Source organism: Drosophila novamexicana, unplaced genomic scaffold (genome assembly GCF_003285875.2).
Source record: "Drosophila novamexicana strain 15010-1031.04,08,12 unplaced genomic scaffold, DnovRS2.1 tig00000193-arrow-pilon, whole genome shotgun sequence".
NCBI lineage: Eukaryota > Metazoa > Arthropoda > Insecta > Diptera > Drosophilidae > Drosophila > Drosophila novamexicana.
In genome coordinates this window covers 8,801,990-8,824,019 of record NW_020824787.1, presented here as the reverse complement: position 1 = coordinate 8,824,019, position 22,030 = coordinate 8,801,990, and the positions used below count along the sequence as shown (strand labels likewise).

At 40.1% G+C, this 22,030-nt stretch overlaps 5 protein-coding genes across 5 annotated transcripts; all 5 read left to right on the top strand.

Annotated features, from left to right (window-relative positions):
• The first annotated feature begins 3,254 nt into the window (after window positions 1-3,254).
• LOC115758934 (dopamine N-acetyltransferase-like) lies at window positions 3,255-4,064 on the top strand. Its single transcript, XM_030699735.1, has one exon. The coding sequence runs from the start codon at window positions 3,289-3,291 to the stop codon at window positions 3,961-3,963; it is 675 nt and encodes a 224-aa protein (XP_030555595.1). The 5' UTR covers window positions 3,255-3,288; the 3' UTR covers window positions 3,964-4,064.
• Window positions 4,065-5,252: 1,188 nt separating this feature from the next.
• Window positions 5,253-6,134, top strand: LOC115758935 (dopamine N-acetyltransferase-like). Its single transcript, XM_030699736.1, has one exon. It carries the CDS (start codon window positions 5,425-5,427, stop codon window positions 6,076-6,078), a length of 654 nt encoding a protein of 217 aa, XP_030555596.1. The 5' UTR covers window positions 5,253-5,424; the 3' UTR covers window positions 6,079-6,134.
• A 39-nt stretch (window positions 6,135-6,173) lies between these two features.
• Window positions 6,174-7,218, top strand: LOC115758933. The gene has a single exon (XM_030699734.1). It carries the CDS (start codon window positions 6,343-6,345, stop codon window positions 7,117-7,119), a length of 777 nt encoding a protein of 258 aa, XP_030555594.1. The 5' UTR covers window positions 6,174-6,342; the 3' UTR covers window positions 7,120-7,218.
• Window positions 7,219-7,271: 53 nt separating this feature from the next.
• On the top strand, window positions 7,272-8,155 carry LOC115758936. Its single transcript, XM_030699737.1, has one exon. It carries the CDS (start codon window positions 7,405-7,407, stop codon window positions 8,050-8,052), a length of 648 nt encoding a protein of 215 aa, XP_030555597.1. The 5' UTR covers window positions 7,272-7,404; the 3' UTR covers window positions 8,053-8,155.
• A 13,422-nt stretch (window positions 8,156-21,577) lies between these two features.
• LOC115759333 (cold and drought-regulated protein CORA-like) lies at window positions 21,578-22,030 on the top strand. The gene has a single exon (XM_030700252.1). It carries the CDS (start codon window positions 21,578-21,580, stop codon window positions 22,028-22,030), a length of 453 nt encoding a protein of 150 aa, XP_030556112.1.

Here is a 22,030-nt window from a genome sequence, read left to right as displayed (position 1 = left end):
AACAACTAGCGTGTGCGGAGGGTGGAGGGTAGTGAAAAATATATAGAAATTTTAACTGGAGAATGTTGTCAACTTTTCACTTTTAATTAGTTGCGAAACCTGCAAAAATTTGGGTCACGTTGCACGAGCATAAATCAAAAATGCACTTCGGCAAATATTTGAGCAGAAATTTTTGCACCGTTCATGCCACCCAAAAGTATGCAACAGTGTGCCACAGCTGGGCGTTGCACGCGGAGGCGGCTAAAGGTATTCATGCCCGCGGCCTTAGTATATCATATTTTGAGCAATGGAAAAAATTGCTACGCAACAACTAATCAAAATTAATTTAAAAACCTTCAACAATTTATTTCAATCAGCTGCATGCAAAACTCTAAATTTCTGATTAACTTTGTGATAAACTTGCGACCGGCAAATTGAAGAGACTCGACTTTAAGCACCTGACTACGACGACGAAGCAGCATGCAACAACAGCTGCAACAGCAACAAAAACAAGCAGCAACAACAACTGTAACTAGTCTGGCATAACATGGCCAACAGACTGTTTAGGTTGTACAGACACTGTGCAGACTGGTCCAGGTCCAGGTCCAGTCTGGCCGCCCCCTCTTTAACTCTCAGCTCTGTTTCTCACTGTCGAACTTATCCAGCAGACATGTAAATTATGTTGGTTTTTGCCCAGTTTGGGATTTGGCTGGCATTCCAGCTGACCATCAGACAGCCTCACACCCACCTAACAGTTCTGTGTTTTTGGCTATCTATTTCTCTGTTATTGTGGCTGCTTAAAGCGTTTCTAATTTCTGGTTTTTGTTTGCAATGCCAGAGAGGGCGAGTGTAGAATAGAGAAAAAGTGAATGAACACCGCACAGACATTAAATTCGAGAATATCTTTGTTTCCTACCAGTCAAAAATGAGTCGAGTTTCAGCTTATCAGCCGTTCAGCTTATCAGCTGTTGAAATCAAAACTAGCTATCAAACCATCGCCATCTGCTCCATAAGCATATACACACTATCAGGCATACTATACATAATGATAAGAAAACGGGCGGGTTATACATCAAATAAAGAACATTGGTGGTCGAAAGCTTTTGCATTTCCAAAGAGATCACCAAAATCCCAACATGCCAACGGAACTGGACTCAAAGGATGGCATCCTCATCCGCTCCATAACTGTGGCCGACTACCAACCACTGAAGACCCTTATGGGGGCAATTTTTTCAAAGGAGATCCGCTCGGTGAACTTTATGAAGAAGAGTGGGTCATAAAGTTCAAAGATGAGTATAACATTTCTATGATCGAGCAGGGCACCTGCCTGTTGGCTGTAGATAAGAACAACGGCGGGCGCATTATGGGCTACGTACTGGCACATGCTCGATGTGGATTGCGGTCGCAAGAAGGCCGCTGCCAGTGAGCCAAATACGTGGGAGGATATTCATGTGTTTCTGTCCAAAGGCAAGGCCCTGGGCATGGAGTGCGTATACTCGATAGCCTATGCCGATTACAAGAACGAAAGTGGCCAAGCGGTGTTCAAACCAGCTGCACCACACACACATTTATATTCGGGGCTAAGTATTGTATAGAGAAGTGTGTTTATGTCATGGTCGTTTTTTTTTTTTTTTTTTTTATGTTTAATTAATTTGAGAACATATACAAAATGTTTGGTATATCTAACGCTTATCCCAAAAAAAAAATATGTTTCCTTATCGTTATTTATCGATATTAAGAAAATAGCAAAAGATATCGATAGATGTTATTAGCTGAGACTGCGATTGCTGTAGTTTGACATATTTTCAGATTTGTTGACTTCAGCTTTTTTAGTTTCCGAGATTGACGCGCTCAAAGAGGAAGATACACGGGCATGATCAAGATTATATATCTATATGGGGTCTGATACGCAGACATTCGTTTTATGAGAGTATTGGCTAGACAGAATTTGCTATGAACTATCTGAAACAATGTGCAGACTCTTTATTTTTTTGTCACTTGTCTCTTTAGCCAAGTTTATTTTTTTTTTATGACTAGATAGTTATCATACCCTGAAGATATAATTAGCGCTTATATGGACTTGTTTTGCATACCTCTCATATAATTGCCAAAATACTCCGACAATAAATCATGAATTTTTTGTTATCAATGCTAACGCACTAAGGAGGACATTTCCGTCATCATAAACTGTTTATAAAAAAAAGCATGCCGTAGCCGGCTGATTCTAATACTATGTTATGTAGGTGCTATGAAAAGTTTTAGTCGAAAATTTAGAATTTGGATAAATGTCAAGAAAGATCTCAATAAAAATTACGCACATGTTCAGCGATAACGTAGTTTTATTACAACTGTTTATTATTTTGATTGTTGAATTAACTTAGAAGAACATGAATGCGGCTTAGATGTAGTTTTAAACTTTAAAGCGTTACAAAATTATACTTGCGTGCGATGCTTATAAGTTATTAGTATCGACTGACTCAAAATTGTTAACAATCTGTAATCATCCAAACGACATCTGATAATTTACAGACGACACGATCAGAACCGACGGCCACTGCGTGTTTGACGTAAACATATCTTACATAACTTTGATTCCATTCGAATATTCTTTATAAAAGCTCGTTCCGTTTTGATAAACTTTGATTCCATAAATATTGGTTCATTCATAAGTACTTACTAGCTTCCGTAGTAAGGGGTATCTCGTACTTTTCTTTTTATTACATTGCAGATCATACAAAGTATAGAAAATATTACAAAGTATATTAAATTGAATCATATAGGAACTAACGAGGCAGCTAACTAATAAAATATAATAAAAATAATGAAATGCGGTTGTAAAGCTTTATACGCAAGATAAGACAGTCATATAACACTCACCACAGTTATAATTAGTCTCAAATAAAATAATTTTTTATTTAAATACGTCAAAGCTGACGCGAAAACCTTGTAAGATATCGACAATTGATTGTCAATATAAATAATATAATGTAAACAAAATGCAGGAAAATTATATTAAATTGTTTCCAACTGAAATTAGTTAGCAGTCCATTGATATATACACTTTTGATGTACACTTTTTGATACTCGAGTTATATTGAAGTGGAAGCCAATTCAGGTGTCGATATTGTTCGGGCTGATAAGTGAGAAAGAGAGAAAAGCGTAATCAAGGCAATTGTCATACACTATACATACACTATACTATAGTTTTGCACCCTATCATGCATAAAGTTAAACGATAAGAAATTCAATATAAATACATGCGCAGGGCAGAAAGTGTTACAGTTCTACAGTGAATACGGGGAAAACAACATGCCAACGGAACTGGACTCAAAGAATGGCATCCTCATCCGCATCATGACGGTGGCGGACTACCAGCCAGTGAAGATATTTATGGGAGGCAATTTCTATAATGGAGAGCCACTCTGTGCGTCTTCTGGAGAGGATGTGCAGAAATGCTATGAAAAGGAAAACGATGAGTATCACATATCCATGATAGAGCAGGGCACCTGCCTGTTGGCTGTGGATGAGAACAATGGCGGACGCATAGTGGGCTTGGTCCTGGCAGGTGGTCAGATTCCCAGCGATTTGGAGAAGCATCGCAAGGAGGCCGCTGCCATGGAGCCAAATACCTGGGGACGCATTGCAGTGTTCTTGTCCAAAATTGAAATCGAAATCAATCTCTTCAAGCGTTACGGAGTTTCCAAAATCCTCTACTCGCATATAACCAATGTGGATGCCTCAATGCGTGGCAAAGGGCTGGGCTCACGTCTGGCTGCCGCTCTGATGGAAGTTGGTCGCAGCAAAGGCTTCCCGCTCATGATAGCCTATTGCTCCAGCTACTACTCGGCACGTCAGAAGGAAGCCTTGGGCATGGAGTGCGTATACTCGATAGCCTATGCCGATTACAAGGACGAAAGTGGCCAAGTGGTGTTCAAACCAGCTGCACCACACACACATTTACGTGTTATGGTCATCAAACTCTAAGCAGTTGGTATTTTGCACCATTTAGTGATAATAAATTAGGCAAAAAATATGTGTTATCTAGTTGTAAATAAAATTTTCCACCAGTTGCTGTGTCTATTCAATAACATTGCAATTTGTTTCCTTGCCTATTTTGCGATAAGCCAGCTTTTCTGAGAATTTAATAGTAGAACGCGTAAAAATAAGATTAAAACTGTGTTAAATTTGTTGACTGTTTAACTGCAGAGTCACAAGTCAATTAATATATAGTACAAATTAATCAAAATGATTAAATAATCTTAAAAAATAAAAATAGTTGTTGGAGAGAATCAAAGTTAGAGTTGCGAATCAAATTAAAAGATTTCTCTGATTGTGGGTATTTCCATTGTGATGTAAGAAGGCACTTCATTTGAAAATTTCATGAAGAAGTATTTTACTAATTTTCTTAAATCTTATGCACTGGATGGAATTAAGAGGTGCATAAGCAAAAGTTTAATTCTTGTCTAGTTGTGCACTCTCAGCACAAAAATGAATCCATACAACTCACCGCCACGGGCGGAAGATAAGCGAAAACGTTTAATTCAATATATTTTACATATATTTATTTTACACAAATCCAACTTTTTATCATTAAATTTTCAAGCTCGCAATTTCTAATAATTTAATGTCTTATGACTAACACTTTAATTACACTTTCTGGATTAACTAAGCCCAGTTGTTTTCAAACCGTCCGCTTCAAATGTGCAAGCTCATTTTATGACCAAGCCGTAATTGTTCTCCATGGAAGCAAAGTCAATGTCAGCGTATTTGTATCTTTAAGATACTTAATGGCCCAACACATTGTATTGGATTACAAACACAATTAAGGCAGAGTGTAAAAAAGTGAAAACTCAGCGATGACAACGTCGCTTGGCGCTTGTCGTGTAACTGAGCTCAAAACACAATGCAATGGACTGCCTAATGAAAAGGAATTGATAAAATTGTATAATATAGAACACGAAAGCTTTGCACAATAAAGATGATTCTATGTGTGGAATTATATGGTAATACTGGCAAGTATTACGCGGGTTTACTTGGAAGACTTCGCTAGAATCTTGTTTGAAATGGAAAAAAACTGTGAAAAATTCAGACACCTTGTGGAAGCTTCTTATATACGAAATAAAAACTGCCTCGGGATTAATCGATATACATTTTTGACTCAAAAACATCGATACTATAGATATAGCCGATACATTCACAGCTCTACTTCCACGTTATCAGGGCTGTACTTTGTTAAGCATTCTAACAGTCAGTCAGTCAATCAGTCAGTCAGTCAGTCAGTCAATCAGTCAGTCAGTCAGTCAGTTCGTCAGTCACAAAAACCGGATACAAACGGTTGCTGAAGTTCAAGTTATTTTAAGCTCTTCCGAAGTGCTCACACTTAATAAGTTACAAAACCTTCCAAAGCTCTCCGACTGCCCTCAGTAAAGCTCTGAGACTCGCGAGATGTCGACGATCGTGCGCGAAATGAAAGCAGCTGATATTGAGGAGGCCACCCGGTTTCTACGCGAACATTTCTACACTGGTGAACCGCTCTTGCAGAGCTATGCCGAAAAACAACAAATAATTCTTGATACCAATAAACGAGCGTATAAGGAATCGTGTATTCAACAGGGCACTTCGTTGGTTGCCGTTGATCAGAGTAAAGATGATCGCATTGTGGGCGTGGCATATACTGGAGCTCTGAATGCGAAACAATTGGAACAGAATTGGAAGGAATTAAACAGGGAGAAGCGTACGCAGTTCATGGAACACGTGAAGTACTATCTGATCAACATTAAGAGAAACGCTCAATTTTTCGAGCAATACGGAGTTTCGGATGTGCTCTATTTGAAAGTTCTGGCCGTGGACTCTGCAGTCCGTCGTCAGGGCGTGGCCCGTCGCCTGGTAACTGCATTAATAGATGTGGGTCGAGCCAAGGGATATTCCCTGCTGGTGGCAACCTGCACCGGCCTCTACTCGACGCAACTCATGGCCTCTCTGGGCATGGACTGTGTACACTCGGAACTCTACTGCGACTATAAAGATGATGATGGTAATGTGGTGTTCAAGCCGCAAGCACCACATACAAAGGCCAGCGTTATGGCATTAAAATTGTAGGCTATTCTTAAGAAAATATTCGAATTATGTTATTAATAAACTTCATACAAATTCAAGAAATTCTGGAGATACCTTTATCAGATAGTTACAGGGCTTATCATAGTCTAGTTCTCTCATCGTGTATTTTCTAACGTGTTGTCTTATCAGTTCAGTTTGTTATCTTGTCAAAGCCGCGATGCAATCACATGATAATGCTCAGCTCTGAGAGTTTATGAACTTAAGTTCAAGTTCAACTAATTGATTTTTTGCGATAAGCCCACTTGAATGGGCCACCTACGAAATACCCATAAAACCGTAATGTCACCCTACAACTGCATTGAGTTAGTCCTGGTAGCTTGCAACATGACGACGATCGTGCGGGAAATGAAATTGGATGACATCGATGAGGCCAGCCTCTTCATACGTGATCATTTTTACGGCCATGAGCCCCTGATGCAGACGCCCGGCGAACATCCGTTGATCTACGACGATCCCAAGAAGCGCGAGTATCGCCTCTCCCTCGTACGGCAGGGCACCTCGTTGGTTGCGGTTGACCAGAGCAATGGCGGTCGCATTGTGGGCGTGGCGTTTGCTGGTATTATGCATCCCAGCGATCTGGAGCAGAACTGGAGCGAGGTCAACGAACGCAAACCCAAGCTTCTCATCGAACATATACATTATTTTCTGTGCAACATCAAGAAACACGCTCAGTTCTTTGAGCATTACGACGTTACGGATGCTCTATATCTGAAAACTCTGGCCGTCGACTCGACGATGCGTCGTCAGGGGATCGCACGCCGTCTGGTTGTTACCCTAATGGAGCTGGGACGCACCAGGGGAATTCCCCTGATGGTAGCCACCTGCACAGGTGCCTACTCGACGCGTCTGATGGCCTCGCTGGGCATGGAGTGCGTGCACTCGGAACTCTATGCGGACTTTAAGGATGAGGATGGCAATGTGGTGATTCATCCGCCCGAGCCACACTCAGAGGCGAGCGTCATGGCGATTAAGCTGCAGGAAATGCCCTCATATAATCCGGGTCTTTATAAGACATTTTTCTAGTGATAGCAAATATAGGTATATGTTAATTTTAGCTTTCCTTTGAGACTTATTATTTTTTTTAATTTTATTTCACAAATTTTTGAAAACGTGACTGATGTAAAAATTGTTTGTGAGCTTATCAGTTAAATTTCTTTATCGCTTGAGTTTTTACTTCGTATATACATATATGTTTGCATGTCTATATGTGACATTATCGCATCGCTAGCTTTTTGGCGATAAGCTCTCTCGAAAAGCTGAACTGCTGTTCAGCATGTTTTTTGAGTTAGTAACTGAACAGATTGCAACATGACGACTATCGTGCTGCGCGCCATGAGAGAGGATGATATCGATGAGGCAACCCTCTTTTTACGCGACCATTTCTATGGGCATGAGCCGCTAATGCAAACGCCCGGAGATCACCAGGTGATCTTTGATGATCCGAAGCGAAGGGAGTATCGCCTGTCGCTCATACGACAGGGCACCTCCCTAGTTGCCCTAGAGGGTGATCGCTTTGTGGGCGTGGCCTTTGCTGGTGTACTGCAGCCCAGCGATCTGGAGCAAAATTGGCTCGAGGTCAATGAGCAGAAGCCGAAGAATCTAATTGAACATACCCATTACTTTCTGTCCGACATTGAGCGCAGAGCGCATTGGTTTGAGCATTACGGCTCACTAGATACCCTTTATCTGAACATTCTGGCAGTGGATGCCTCGGTGCGTCGACAGGGACTGGGACGCCGTCTGGTTACCGCGTTGATGGAAGTGGGTCGCGCCAAGGGTCTGCCCCTGCTGGTGGCCACCTGCACTAGTCTCTACTCGGCACGTGTGATGGCCGCCCTAGGAATGGAATGTGTGCTGTCCGAGGCATATGCGAATTACAAGGATGAGCACGGAAACGTGGTCATACAACCGCCAGAGCCACATATCGAGGCGCGTGTAATGGCAATAAAATTGTAGGCGAAGCGCTGCTAAAAATTTACTGCCCACTATATAAACTTAAGTATGTAAACTACTTTAAGAAGCTATAAATTTGGTTGGGGGAATATCTTGACGTGATAGGCGAAACTATCTTGAGACTCACATTAAACACACCAATTTGTATAAGATTGCAAAAAGAATTCTATTATGTTTTATTAGAATGATTGCAGATTTGTTAAATTGAACTTTGAACTCAGAGATTTCTATTGAATTTGTATAGCATAATTGGAGCATGCTCAAGCCTTTATGCATGTTCTTCAGATACGTTTATTTTGCTGGCTGCTTTCTCAGCCCACATGCGCTGCAACCCTTTGATGATATCACATATGCACTCCCATTTAAACGGCTCGCTGCTCACATGCAAAATGCAGGTCATTAGTGCTGCGATCCCGTTTAGCCGCACCCCCGATGCCGGGCCCCGACTCTCCGGGCAACCCTTTCACGTCAGACGCACGCACTCATTAACCCATTTGACAATAACAAAGTGCAGTCGCAGTCGCAGTCGCAGTCGCAGTCGCAGTCGCAGTAACAATTCCCCCAACCTTCCGCCAACCCCTTCGTCTTGACCGTTGACAACTTTGTAGTCTGTTTGTTCGTTTTGTTGTCCTATCAAATTGTTTATGGCCGACTTTAAAGTGCATAGGTTTTTTTTTATTGATTTACTTTTATTTATTTAATTCTCAGAGCAGTTTCTGTTGCGTGCCTCGCTTTTTATGGCCATTTAATTAGATTAAAAAGCCATAAAAATTTGGTTTAAAATCATTTGGCCTTGGGATTTGTTGCTAAGCATTTTACTCTTATTTACTTTTTTCGGTAATTATTTTAAATTATTGACATTTAATTTGTTGCGTCATTTGCGCGTGGACACGGCCTTTAAAGTTTTTGTCCATAAAGCAAGCGAGCGACATAAAAAATTCGACTTTATTGAAATCGATTTGCGGAGAGATGGGTCGGCATTCGGGGCAACAAGAGCTGTTGCCATTTTCAGCGAGTTTAATTCTCGATTTTTATTTTCGTGTTGATGACAACACACACACACACGCAGACACACGCAGACACACACAAAGCGGCGAACGGAAGAGGCCTGGTTGGCACTTGGGTTGGCCAATGGGGTTGTCTAGTACGTGACCCGCTTAACAAATTGACGCGTGTGCGTCCCCAACCCCAGAGCCGGCCCATTTTAAACCAACCTTTCGAGCCAAACGTCGATCGTCAATTCCATTTTAAACTGCTCTTTATAGTTATTGCAGTTTTATCTCTTGGCCATTTCGAAAGTCACTTTTGCTCTTTTTAATTAAAACCAACTGCATTTGCTTCGCTTCACGTGAGTTTTGGGCGTGTCGCCGTCTGCTGCTGACCTTGCCACATTTGTTCCTCTTTATTTTTTCCCACGCAACCCGCTTAACTATGTATATCTGGCATTTGCCACAACCTGGCCTTTAATATTCATAGCCAACTTTTTTTTATAGAAATAGAAATAGAAATTTTCACGCTAATTTGCTTGGGTCAACAGTTGTGGACTGTACATTTTACAGCTGGCTCAGTTTTTTTTTTCAATTTGCTATTCATTCGATTTTGTCTTTTCGTATTTGTCAAAGTTTTTAAGCCATCAATTAGCATGATCCGAAGGCTAGACTCAGCCATGGCTACTGAATAGAGCTCATTAGATTGTGAGGTGTTCGGATTAGCTACAGCCCATAACTATTAAAGCTCAACTTGAATGATCTTCCCTTTGATTGTCAGCGTGCTAGTGCTAATTAATTTTTTTTATTATAATAATAATAACTGATATTTTTTGCATAATATAGGTATAAATTATATATAACCCTTACATATTCAAATAATAATAGTGATATTAATGATCTTTTTATTGAAGATATTTAATATACTTTGATAAAATATAGAAAATATACTCTTATGGAGAATAAATATAAATAATCACATTCATTTCTATTTAACATATTTCATATCAGATCAGATCAGTTATCAGATGCAATATAGAAAATAACGACTTCTATAAAGTTTAAATATAGGAATAATAATTATAGAATAAAGAATAAATTATACAACACTATTAAACATACCCCTATTCAATATTATCGATAGCTTAAATATATTTTTAGCTTTTTTAACTTTTGATCTCAAATTCTAAACTTATTTTTTTGAAAGAACTTTCTAAACGTTTTCTTTTACGAAAAACTTAAAGATCTTAAAGATACGGAAGTGTCTGTGAGTTTTCTTATATTTTTAGTAGAACCCATGGACCCTTTTCTAATAACAATTATAACATAAATCTCGGGATCAAAAGTAAACTTATCCATTCTCCAAACATAGTTCAACTGCCTACCAGAAGGTTTCTGATATTTATTTCTCTAAAAACGCGGACATGTTTATAATTCGCAATTGGTTTAAGTTTGAAAGGGAAAGGACTCTTGCTTGAAAGCCGTGAGACGAGAACGCGTAAAGGCAAACTAAAACATCTACTAAAAGTTTCCTTTTTAAGAATGTTTTTAACTATACCAAATACCCTTAAATAATTACATAACTGACTTCGAGCTGACTTCAAATTTGTCGCAATTGAATTTTAGATTTAATCCGAATTTTTGCTACACTTTACATCAATTCAATTGAAAAGGGAACAGTCGCTTCCACCCACGAGTTTGATTCTCACATAATCAAATTGACATTAGACATCGTTTAACTTATCTAATTCAGTTAAATGACCATAAACGTGCGTTGCGGGTTTCGGGTTGCGGGTTCATTTCTCTGGGTGGCAATTTCAGCGGCACGGTCAAAATTGAATTTAGATAAAGTTTTCGGGGCTGCCAGAGCGGATAAATAAACAAAAAGGAGAACAAATAAATACAACAACAAAAATTCCAAAAACTTGGGGACTCCCCCAAAATAAGAGGAAGACGTTGGCTTTGGCTGGCTGGCAAAGTGAATTAAAAGCTCGTTACAAGTTTGTTTTTTTTTTCGGGTTAAGCTTACCTAGCAAAGGTTTCTCGATTGGAGCTTCATTTAAATATATATGTGCCGATATCGATATAAAGTCTGTATGCTATATATATATATATATATATATCTATATATATATATGTTTTTTAGGAGTAGTTAAGCTCTTCAAAATGTATGTTTTTTATAAACTTTTTAATACATTTTTGTTGCTCTCGCGACGGCGGCGCCCCACGCACACACGTGCAGCATGGGGCACACACACACACAGACACGAACGCACGCACACGCGCACACGCACACGAGACTGTTGCACAAATGTAACACACTAATTGGCAGCCCCCACACACACACGCACGCAGACTCACTCACACACACACAAGCTGACAGTCACACGAACACGTTTGAAAACTCGCGAGTACGTGAACTGGAGACGACGCTGGCGCTGGACGATGAAAACGCCGCCAATTTCAATTGCGCGACACGTTACTCCAGCAAAAGTTTCGCAACGACTACCGTTAGCCGACAACTGGCGCTGCCCCAACGAGCGCCGCAATGTCATCCACAGGCACAAACACACACACACGCACACGCACACACATATAGTTACAGTTGCTCGCACACATGCGAATGCGAATGGACGTTGAACATTTTGCCATTTCCTTGCGACGTTTCCTGCTGCCAAAGCAGAGCGCGCGCGAAAGAGCAGGAAAGAGAGCGTGTGAGGAGCCAAAGAAGAGCATGTCATGTAACACTCGCATTTCTGTATGGGTGCGTGTGTCTATGTGTCTGTGTGTAGGTGCGAGCCAAAAAAAGAGCGAGGCAGTCGTTAGCGCGTGCACCTGTGTGTGCCGTTGGGCCTAGCGCGCAACTCAACGAAGGCTGCAGAGAGTCGCCAAAGAGCGCAACATAGTTGTTGCATGTGGAACGCATTGCCGAGTTGGATGCCAACTGGGGCAGAGCAGTGCAGGTGCCAGTGCCAGCTGCACAGGTAATTTTGCCTATGGTTAATATTTATGCAAAATACATTTTTAAAAAATTTTAAAATTATTAATTTGATACCATAAAAGACATTTAAATATTTGAAGCATATGCAGCCCATCACATAATGCTCTGCACACATTTTACACAATTTTCTTACCTGCCATATTAAATATTTAATATTATTGATTACATTTGGCCGCCCCCACACAAAAAACAAACAACTTAACGTTACATTGTATTTACTTCAAATTGAGTGTGCCCCCAGCGAATGAGCGTACAGTGCGTTTGTGCTCTCTTAAAGTAACTCGCACACGCTGCGCTCTTTGCGCTCTTGCTATGCTGCTCCGTTTCAAATGCCAAAACGTTGCGTATAAGACGGAACGTTGTGGCAATTGGCACATGACTGGCGACTGACTGGTTCGCATTAAGAGAGCATTTGGTAAGAGCGAGTGCTCATAACATATGGGCAGCTGCCTGTTGATGAGGCTGCTTCGTTTGTGGCTATGGACAGAGGTCGTGTGTTCTGCTTCCGGGCTTATTTATTTAATTATTTACTTATGAATTTATTTAAATAAAATTAAACAATTTTAAAATTCATGTTTCTTTTTTAGTTTTTTTTTGTTTTGTTTTAATCTTTTATCAGTAATTTATCAATTGTTGCAGCTGCAAATAATAAAGTTGCTTATTAGCTTTTAAATAATATTTCGTTTTATATATGAGTTGAATCCAAATATTTTTGTTTAATATATTAAATTGATTAAATTTAATTACAAATATTATATTATACAAATATTTGAAATTGTTTTTTTTATAGAAATAATAGAGAGATAAAATACAAATAATATTTTTTTTTTATTTTTTGTTTCAAGTTTAAGCCAAATACCTTTATATTTTAAACTGTTTATATTTAATTACAAATATCGAACAATAACAATTCATTATACTAGGATTTATATATTAAGTATATAGGATATAGAAAGAATATAACCTGGATCAACTAGCCGGAAACTTAGTTTTTGCTTTCAATCAATTGTATCTCTATCTAGTCTAGTTTCTCTTTTTTAAAGTACTCTCGAAAAATGCCGTCAGCTGTTGAAATCGCAGTTCTACGCCGTATTTTAAGAAATCTTCAAGCAAACACAGACAATTTGTGTACTGAAACAAACACCTGCTCGGTGAATATTGAGTAACTCCTTACACCTGTTCTAACGGCTCTCACTCTCGCTCTGTCTATGTCGCAGACCTGTGCGAGCAATTAGGGCCAGCTGGGTGCCTGAGTGCCCTACCCGTTAGACAATAGATAAGTGAACGTAGCACACATTCGGGTAATCCCCTTCAGGGCGACGACGACGTTGCCAAACATTCAATCAAAAGCTGTCAAAAGTTGCAGCGCCAACAGCTTACCAGCTCGAAATTCCAAGACAAACACAAAATATTTCAAATTGTTTTCAATGCAAACAAAAACTCTAAAACAAAAACAAAAGCAAAATCATAAAAAAAAACGTAAGAAAATGCATATCAATTTGTTGACATAACAACGAGAACGAAATATTATCAATGAAAAGTTCGAATATAATGAACTCATATTGGATACGTTGCGGATAGGGGGTACTAGGGGGTTTCATCAAGGTGGGGGGCGGGGCGTGTGAGTGCTGACAGTTGCTATTCTTGGCAATTGCCACAGCTTGAACTGCTTCTCGCAGCTCCAATTATGTTTGTTCAACTGTTCAATGGGAAAACTTTGGATGAATTGCGAGCACGATCTCTGTGTGATAACATATCATTATCATATGTCAAATGCCCTTGAATAAATCAGTAAACATTTTGTTGACGATTTTCTTTCAATTTTAATCAAATGCTGAAAGTAAATTATTATATATTAATTTTATATAGTTTGTATATATATTTATATTTATTTATTTATAATTTTGTCGTAAGAACTTGTGTTTTTATCAACAATCAAAGTTGAAATATTTTGTAGATGCAAAATTCCCTCGCTCAACCCTCCCATCGATATCTTTTTACAAGCAGCTCATTCGCAGCAAATATTCTTCGGCTCAAACTTTTAAGTTTTGTTGCAAGAAAAATCGTTGGCGCACACGAGTTTTGAATTTGAAATTAGTTCTTTCGCTTAGTGTCTTAGCAGATAATTTGTTTTAACTTTTGTTTTTTTCATTTTGGCAACTGTCTGTGGACCGTCTGATGAGCGGCCATTGAATTGGGCGCAGTTGAAAATAGCAATCGCAGCGCAAAAGACCTTGGCATGACAGCCGTGGCTGACCTTCGGTTCAGGGATTCTTGCAATGTCTGATTGCTGCATTTGGCTTTTTGCTGCCCAAAACAATTAGACGAAGTGATTTGTAAAAATGCCCAAATCCCAAGATACAGTCAGCAACACCTACAACGAATAAAAAAAAAAAACAAAAACCCTGGCCTGGGGATTAAAAGCCGTGACTCGACACAATCTGCCGCAACCAGAACCACATCAAAGTGCCACATGTGACCAGAACAAAAACGGAATATGGAAAAAGGGCATACAATTCCTAAGAGCACATATCTGTCCATCTATTTGCATGTGTGTGTGTGTGTGTGTGGGTGTGTGTGGGTGTGTGTGTGGGTGTAGGCAGTCTTAAAGTCAAGACATCAAAGTGGTTTTCTGACATTTATGAAGAAATGCGCCAGGCGAAAAGTGTTGGAAAATCAATAGAAGTGCGGCAACAAAAAAAAAACAAAAGCAAAGGCAAAGAAAATAGAAAATAGACAACAAAAACAAAATACGCCGCTGCCAACTGACGTGGCAAACTATTTTACACCTGAGCTGTCGCCTGTCAGAGGCCTCAAAAACACAAAATAGAGAAAGAATGAACAAAAAACAAAAAAAAGTGAAAGAAAAACAAATAGAAAAGCGCTTTAAGTCGTGCAGGAGAACAAAGTGAACATTTCACGGCTTACGGGGCCCGCGCGACAGCCTAATGAAGATATTGGGCACCTGCGCTCTCGGCGGAGTGCGGGCATAAAAGGTTTCTAATAACCTGACAACCCTGACAGTTATAATAAGGTAACCTGTCATAAGCTGTTTTCAGGCTCGATTGAGTGTGCATCTGTTTGTGTGTGTATGTGTGTGTGTGTGTGTGTGTGTGTGTCCCACACACGCGCTCAGCAACTGTTCAAGTTTTCAGCACGCTGCACATGAGCCACATTTGCAGCTGCCGCTTCTGGTGGGGTCAGATCGAACTGGTAAACTTATCGCCAAACTATGCAAAAATTGCCGTCAATATTTCAATCAAAACTGACGCACTTCCAATGTTTGTCTCTGTATGTGTGAGTGTGAGTGTGAGAGGCTTGTAGACGGAAGTTAAACGGCAGCTGCCACACAGCCTGAAGACAGTCAGCATATGTCGAGGGTCGATCAAAGCGTTGATAGCTTACATGCGTTTACGTCTAAAATTTAGATACATTAAAGATTAAAGATTAAGGAAATATGTTTCTTATAGTTGCAGATGCTTGAAGTATGATAATCCAGTTCAGTTTTTCGCCCTTTCTAGTACCTGAGCTCAATGAATAGGCAAATTTTAAGAATAACAACTGTTGATGTTGCACTTTTCCAGGCAAGATCTTTGAGATACTTCAGCAGTTTTATATCATAATTGTGGATCTTTCTTTGGACTTTATTGTGAAGATCTTTTCAGCTGATGACAAGTAAATGTCAAGGTCTTAATTGAGAAATATAATAATTGATGAGTTTATACTTGTTACAAAACGTACTCAACGTGCGTTGTTATGGCCAATATTGCTTGCCGATTCCTGGCAGTAAAAAAAATATTATTTAAATAAATAAATGCAATATTAACATACTAAGTCTTTTGCTTTAATGTATGCTTGTCTATTGTTTGAGAAGTTTAGTTCGCAGGCATGAATTTGCATCTGCCGGATATTGGCGCATAATATACAAACATGATTTATATGTGCCGTGCAATGTCGGGTAATTTCTATTAAAAATACTTTCAATTGGAACTTCATCCTTTGCGCCTTGCTTCTGTTTACGTATTTGCTTTTCATGAACTGTTCTAGACAATTTCTTTACCTTTAAAACATAACTTTACAGGCGCCTCTCGCTGAGCTGTTCGCCTTTAAATCCGACCAGCCGCAACATGCCAGTTGCGCCCAAAAATAAAAAAGAAGGTGGAAATCCCACCAGCAACAACAAAAACGCTTGCCAAGTTGTCAGCTGCCAGGTAGGCGCCAGGCGCCAGGCGCAGGGCTCATGGCTCATGGCTCGGGTAACCACTTCACTCGACAGCCACCCCCGAGCGCCGCCCGTTGCCCGTTGCCTGTCTCCCGGCATGTCAAGCGTCTTGCCAATGGCATGTCGAGCAAAAATGGTGCCGGGAAACGAAATTCAAAGGCTGCCAATTGCCAATTGAAGCCGTAAAGTATGCTAAGCAATTTGCTGCGCAACGTGTCTCTCCGTGTGTGTGCATGTGTGAGTGTGTGCGATATTTATTGTTGTTTTTTCTTTTGCCAAATTGTGACGCGAGACCTGTGAGGTGGGGGGTTTGGGTCAGTAAACCGTCTCGCCAGGAACAGCGCCTGGCACCTGTCGCCTGCTTTTGCAGGACTTGCGCCTGCACCAGCTGCATATCGAGTGCCTTTCATAAGTCGAATAGTTGATTTCAATTTGGGTCGTTAAGCTGTGAGCTGGCCACTGCATTAATGTTCGCTCGAATACCCTGGAAAAGCTGCGTATCAACTGGCTAAAGACGTCGCGAGTTACAAAAGCCCGTGTATAGTCATTTCCAGGTATAGGTTTACCATCGCTAAGACCTAAAGTAATTTTGTATGCATTGAGTGAAAACTCTCTTGAACGGACAGCGACAGTGTGGTGCGGTCATTATTGTCCACTCAAGAGGAGTGTCTTATGGGAGTGTTCTCTTAGAGAGTTTCGTCTCTGCACACAATCTTTAATATTTCATTTAGGAATATAGCTAAGAGTAAGTCATATTGTAAGTTTATCCAGCCCTGGTTCAATATCGAATTTATATTTTTATTGAAAAAAGGAAAAATAACGTTGTGTATATTATTTCATTAAATAAATAAGTAGTTATTAAATAAAATTGAAAGCATCCTTATCACCAAGGTATTCAACCTATATAAGAAAAATATTGCACATATTTAGAATATTATTTCCGAAAGATTTCTAAACAAAAAACAAAAAGAGAAAATGCTCATAAAATAATTTTAATAATATATTCAATTAAGTTAAAGTTACAATTAATTGCAAAAAGAAATTCGAGCGCAGGCCAAAGACTTTTTTTTTAGATTCATACGTAAACAACATTTATTTCCATTAATTAAAAATAATATAATTAATGGAGATAAATCTAGTTTGCAGGAAAATATGATACTGATTGCATTATTTTTGTATTAAATATAAATAATAGCTGTTGTGCAATTATTTTCGGGGTAGTATTAAATAATGAAAAACAAATGCACTGTTATATAATTATGCTGAAATATCAATTTTTGCCAGACAGAACAGCTTTATTCGGCTCCGGTTTTTACTACACATCGAAATGCCAAAGGATATCTGAAAGTCAAGTGCTCTGAATTTGCTTTGCTTTTTGCTCTGGCTGCCTATATTGCCATTTCCGGCATATGTCCAGGCATAAAGCTAATCAAAATGTCCAACACACACACTTCAGACACACCTCACACTTCTCACATACACACACTCACACACACACAAACACACTCAAGTTCAATGCGTTTCAAGTGCAAACTTTGCCTCCGAGTGGCATCTGATGGATGTGGAGCTGGGGGCAGGCGACTGTGCGTTGATTTCTTTGTGTGTGTGTGTGTGTGTGAGTGAAAGGCACTTCATTTTGGGGCCTGCCAGCCTGCCTGGACATTGGTCAAGCGGAAGTAATGTCCGTCAGTTTTCTTCTTTTTTTTTCTGTCCATTGTTATTAATATTTTATGGTGCGTTATTAGCGGCCATTAGCTGCGTACCCCGACCGCGCTCCATTATGACACGTTGCTTTATGCAGCTTCCGGCAGTTTCCGTTTCCGCCAGCGAAAAACATTTGATAAATTGCAAAACCAATGAGAGGAGGGCGGAAAATGTGGGGTTGCAGCTGCTGCTGCTGCTGCACATGCAGATAATGGAAAATGTGCTTGGTTTTTGGGTAAAGTAAACAATATGTTAATAGCATAAACATGCAGCGGCAGTGCGGTAAGGTGGGCTGAAGGGGGCAGGGCTGATATGAAGTCTCGTAACTGTTTTTTAAAGATTACGTTCAAGATTTATGATAGAGGTTCGGCTGTGCCTGGCTTAATGGCAGTTTTATGATTGCGTTTGCCATCGCTTGATTGATAGATGAAACGATGCATGGCTCTGGCAAGGTGTGAGTGAGTGTGTGCAACTGTGTGTGTGTATGTGTGTGTGTGGTGTGCGGAACTTTGAGCAATTGGTCTCAGCTGTTGTCAAATTTGTCACAAGGCACTTGGAAAACTTAAGCGCAACTTACACATGTAATAGAATACAGCAAGAACAACAATCGCGTATGTTGCCTGCACAACTTCGCTGCCACTTCCCGCCAGTCCCCTTCTAGTTGCAAGTCTAAGCCAATCCATCAAGAGCTGCATGCATCATAGAACTACTCGAATTACCAACAATAACAGCAACTAGAAAGATACACAAACACCCTCGCAACATATATGCAGCACGCACATCCCAAATCCATTGTGAATCCCAAACCCCACCCTGAACCTGACCGAGCCTGGGATACATCCCTTTCGTTGCCTTGGCGTGCCGTCTCTGGGCGTCTCTGGTTCGGTGTGATCTGCTGCAGATGTTTGCATTTATTTAGTAATTACTGTCACGCAATGTGACCATCAAATCAAATAAAACAAATTCCCGTTGAGTGAAAGTGAAGCAAACTCAAGTTTCTTTAAATGGTTTCAACTTTTTCACGGGGTGGCTGGCAAAAGTTTCTTTCTTTCAGCATCAACCCCTCTAATTAATGAACATTACTTGGCTCTACTTAAGAGTTCAATGATTCCAGGATACGGAAACTTCGACTAGGTCTACTTAATGAATAAACAATAAAGCGAGTGCATTGAGTGAACCACTGACCCAATTTTTGTTGAAATAAAAAACTGAAATTAGGCTTTTGTTCATATTAGAGCAAGAAAAGGAAGTCTGTGATTAAATTTATATATCTTAAGCTTGAAATAAAATACAAGCTTTTGTTATACATAAAATAATAATTTAACTTAAATACTAAGAGACATTCTCTTACTATTTATTAAATAATTTAATTTAAATATTAAGTTACGCTGACGAGACACATCAAAGCACGAGCTTAAGCTTGCAGTCTAGTTTAAGCATGCACAGCTCGAATAGCTTTGGGGGTTAATAATATATATATGTGCATATATGAATGTGCTGTTTGCTTTAGCTATACATGAAGTCAGCACGCTTATAAAATAGACGCTCTTTATTAAAACGAGTTCTTTGCCCAAGCTATGCAAACAATTTGACACATTCCTAGAGCAAATTTATAAATACGCTACGCTGTCTGTACGCGTACCCAGCCAGACGCCTAAATCCCCTGCAAAATAAATGCAAAAAAAAGAAGCTGGAAGTCTGCCATTTAAAACTAAACACGTCTGCCAATATTAATATATATTGTATTTCCGACTTTACTGCAAAATACAAAAAAAAAAAAAAAGAAAGAAAGGAACCTTCCATTAATGTCAAAATGCGCTAACTTCGCTGCTCTCGACTCGTCAGCCCCGCCCACTGGCAGCCCCAAGCTGAACCCAATCCAAACTCTCAACTCAACCGAACACAGCCCAAACTTAAACCCAAACCCAAAATTCAACTTTTTGCTAACCGTTTGATGGCAACTCTCTCAACTGCGGCTCGGCAGTTTTTCAAAACTTTTACCCATGCCCCGACGTTCGGGGTGTAAAGTTCAATACGTTCCGATGCTTTTTAGCGAACAATTTCAAATGCAACACAACGCGGCAAGGATATTTTTCACTTTGCGCCATGCCAAAAGGAGGCGACAGGAGGCCACGTCGAAAATTATATATGGAATTCACGGCCAGGGCCATTCCCAGTACGCCGCGTCGCGTCGCGTCGTCTGCCACTTGTTGTTTGGGTTGGACACTAACCCACCGCGCCCCACTCTACCGCCCTGCACAGTCTCCCTTTGAGTGTTGCCAATGTTAATCGAAGTTGTGTGCACGAAGAAAAGAATACAAAAAAAAAAGTATAGAGGAAGAGGAAGCAAAAAGACTGAGCTCCTCGCGTTATCTCACGTATATGGGCAGACATAAAAACAAATTACATGTCGTTGGGCTGGGCAAGGGGTAGGGAGCTGCGGGGCACACAGAGTGCTGCTTAAGCGGCTTTATGTACAAAAATTGTAAATGGCATTTGTCTCTACATGTGTGTGTGCCTGTGTGTGTGCATGTGTGCATGTGTGTGTGTCTGCATGCAGCTATTTCCGGTGCTATGGCGGCCAGCGGAAGCGGCTGCCGTTGGTTTTTTTTTTCTTTACTGTCTTTTTTTTGTATGTGTGCATAAAAGTGCAGAAAAAGTTTATCAATATTGAAAAGTTTAGCGTGTTTATTTATTGTTGTTGTTGTTTTTGTTGGTCGGGGGCTGTTTCTGTGCCTGGGTCATAGTCATAACAATAAACTCGGTTCATAAATAAGTTATTAGTCAATGTCTTTCGATCTTTTTTTTGTTGTTTTTTTTCTTTTTTGGTTTGTGTTCATTTTATGTCTTTGATGGCGCTTCGATTGCCGCTTATTGATGTCTGCCCGGGTCGCCCTTAAGCTCTTTGCAGTTCATGTCTTTCGAGAACTCTTAATGAGCAAGTGTCTAGAAATTATGGGATTATGTGTCTGTTGAATATAAAAGTTGACTTACGTGCAAAGTTCAGTTTCAATCAACTCTATTCAGACTGGAGTATTTTAAATGGTATTTCTACATGCTTCTAATGGTATTTGTGAATATGTAAACTTAAACTTTTTCGGCTTTTGGCTTTTTAAAATGTTGTTGTCCATAGAACGGCTGTTTAAATAACAATATAGTTCGATGGTATATTATATTAAAAAATCTTCTATTACTTATTTTTATTTTAATCCACATATTGGCCAAAAGTTTATCACTTCTATCAATCAGCTGATTAAATGGGGCATTCCCTAATCTATTTTCTTTGTTGTAACAGTGGGACTTTAATTGTTATTTGATTGAATCAATTCGAATGAACGTAAATAAGAAAACGTCATATGTCGCTTGCTAGCAACTGATTAAATAACAAAATTCATTAAGTCACAGCTTTCAGTTATTCAAAAATAAATTCTATGACGTCTGCCAAAAATCGCTAATACATGGCATAAACATGTATTTGACAAATAAAAATCGATAGCATCTGTGTAGACTTAACAAAAATAATTTTGGGGGCGTTTCCAGAATTCGAGATGCTATAAAACTGCACGAAATTGGCCCGAATTGTATCATTCACGAATTGTAGACACTTCAGCCAAGATGACAAACAAGACAATCATTCTGAGCTGCGCTCTTTTGGCCATTCTTGTTGCCTATCTTCCATTGGGCGAAGCCGTCACCTGCGCAGCGGATCCTACCAATACCAATTGCGTTGACTGCACGCTAGCTGCCAATGTAGACAATGCCGAATGCCTAACCACAGTGGCAGACACGACCACTGTGGCAGCCACGACCACTGTGGCAGACACCACCACTGTAGCAGACAGCACCACTGTGGCAGACACCACCACTGTGGCAAGCAGCACGGCTGCAACAACAAGGAGAGGTTGGGGCGGCCATCATCATCATGGACATCATCGTGGTCATCACCGTGGCGGCCGAGGTGGCAGGCGCGGCGGCTGGGGCGGTGACAGGGACGGCGGCAGGCGCGGTGGTAGGCGCGGTGGCAGGGGTCGTGGTGGCAGAGGTCGTGGTGGCAGAGGTCGTTGGTAG

Bases quoted from the DNA above. Each gene is read 5' to 3' on its own strand.
- LOC115758935 (XM_030699736.1), top strand. From the start codon at position 5,425: ATGTCGACGATCGTGCGCGAAATGAAAGCAGCTGATATTGAGGAGGCC.
- LOC115758936 (XM_030699737.1), top strand. From the start codon at position 7,405: ATGACGACTATCGTGCTGCGCGCCATGAGAGAGGATGATATCGATGAG.
- LOC115758934 (XM_030699735.1), top strand. From the start codon at position 3,289: ATGCCAACGGAACTGGACTCAAAGAATGGCATCCTCATCCGCATCATG.
- LOC115758933 (XM_030699734.1), top strand. From the start codon at position 6,343: ATGGGCCACCTACGAAATACCCATAAAACCGTAATGTCACCCTACAAC.
- LOC115759333 (XM_030700252.1), top strand. From the start codon at position 21,578: ATGACAAACAAGACAATCATTCTGAGCTGCGCTCTTTTGGCCATTCTT.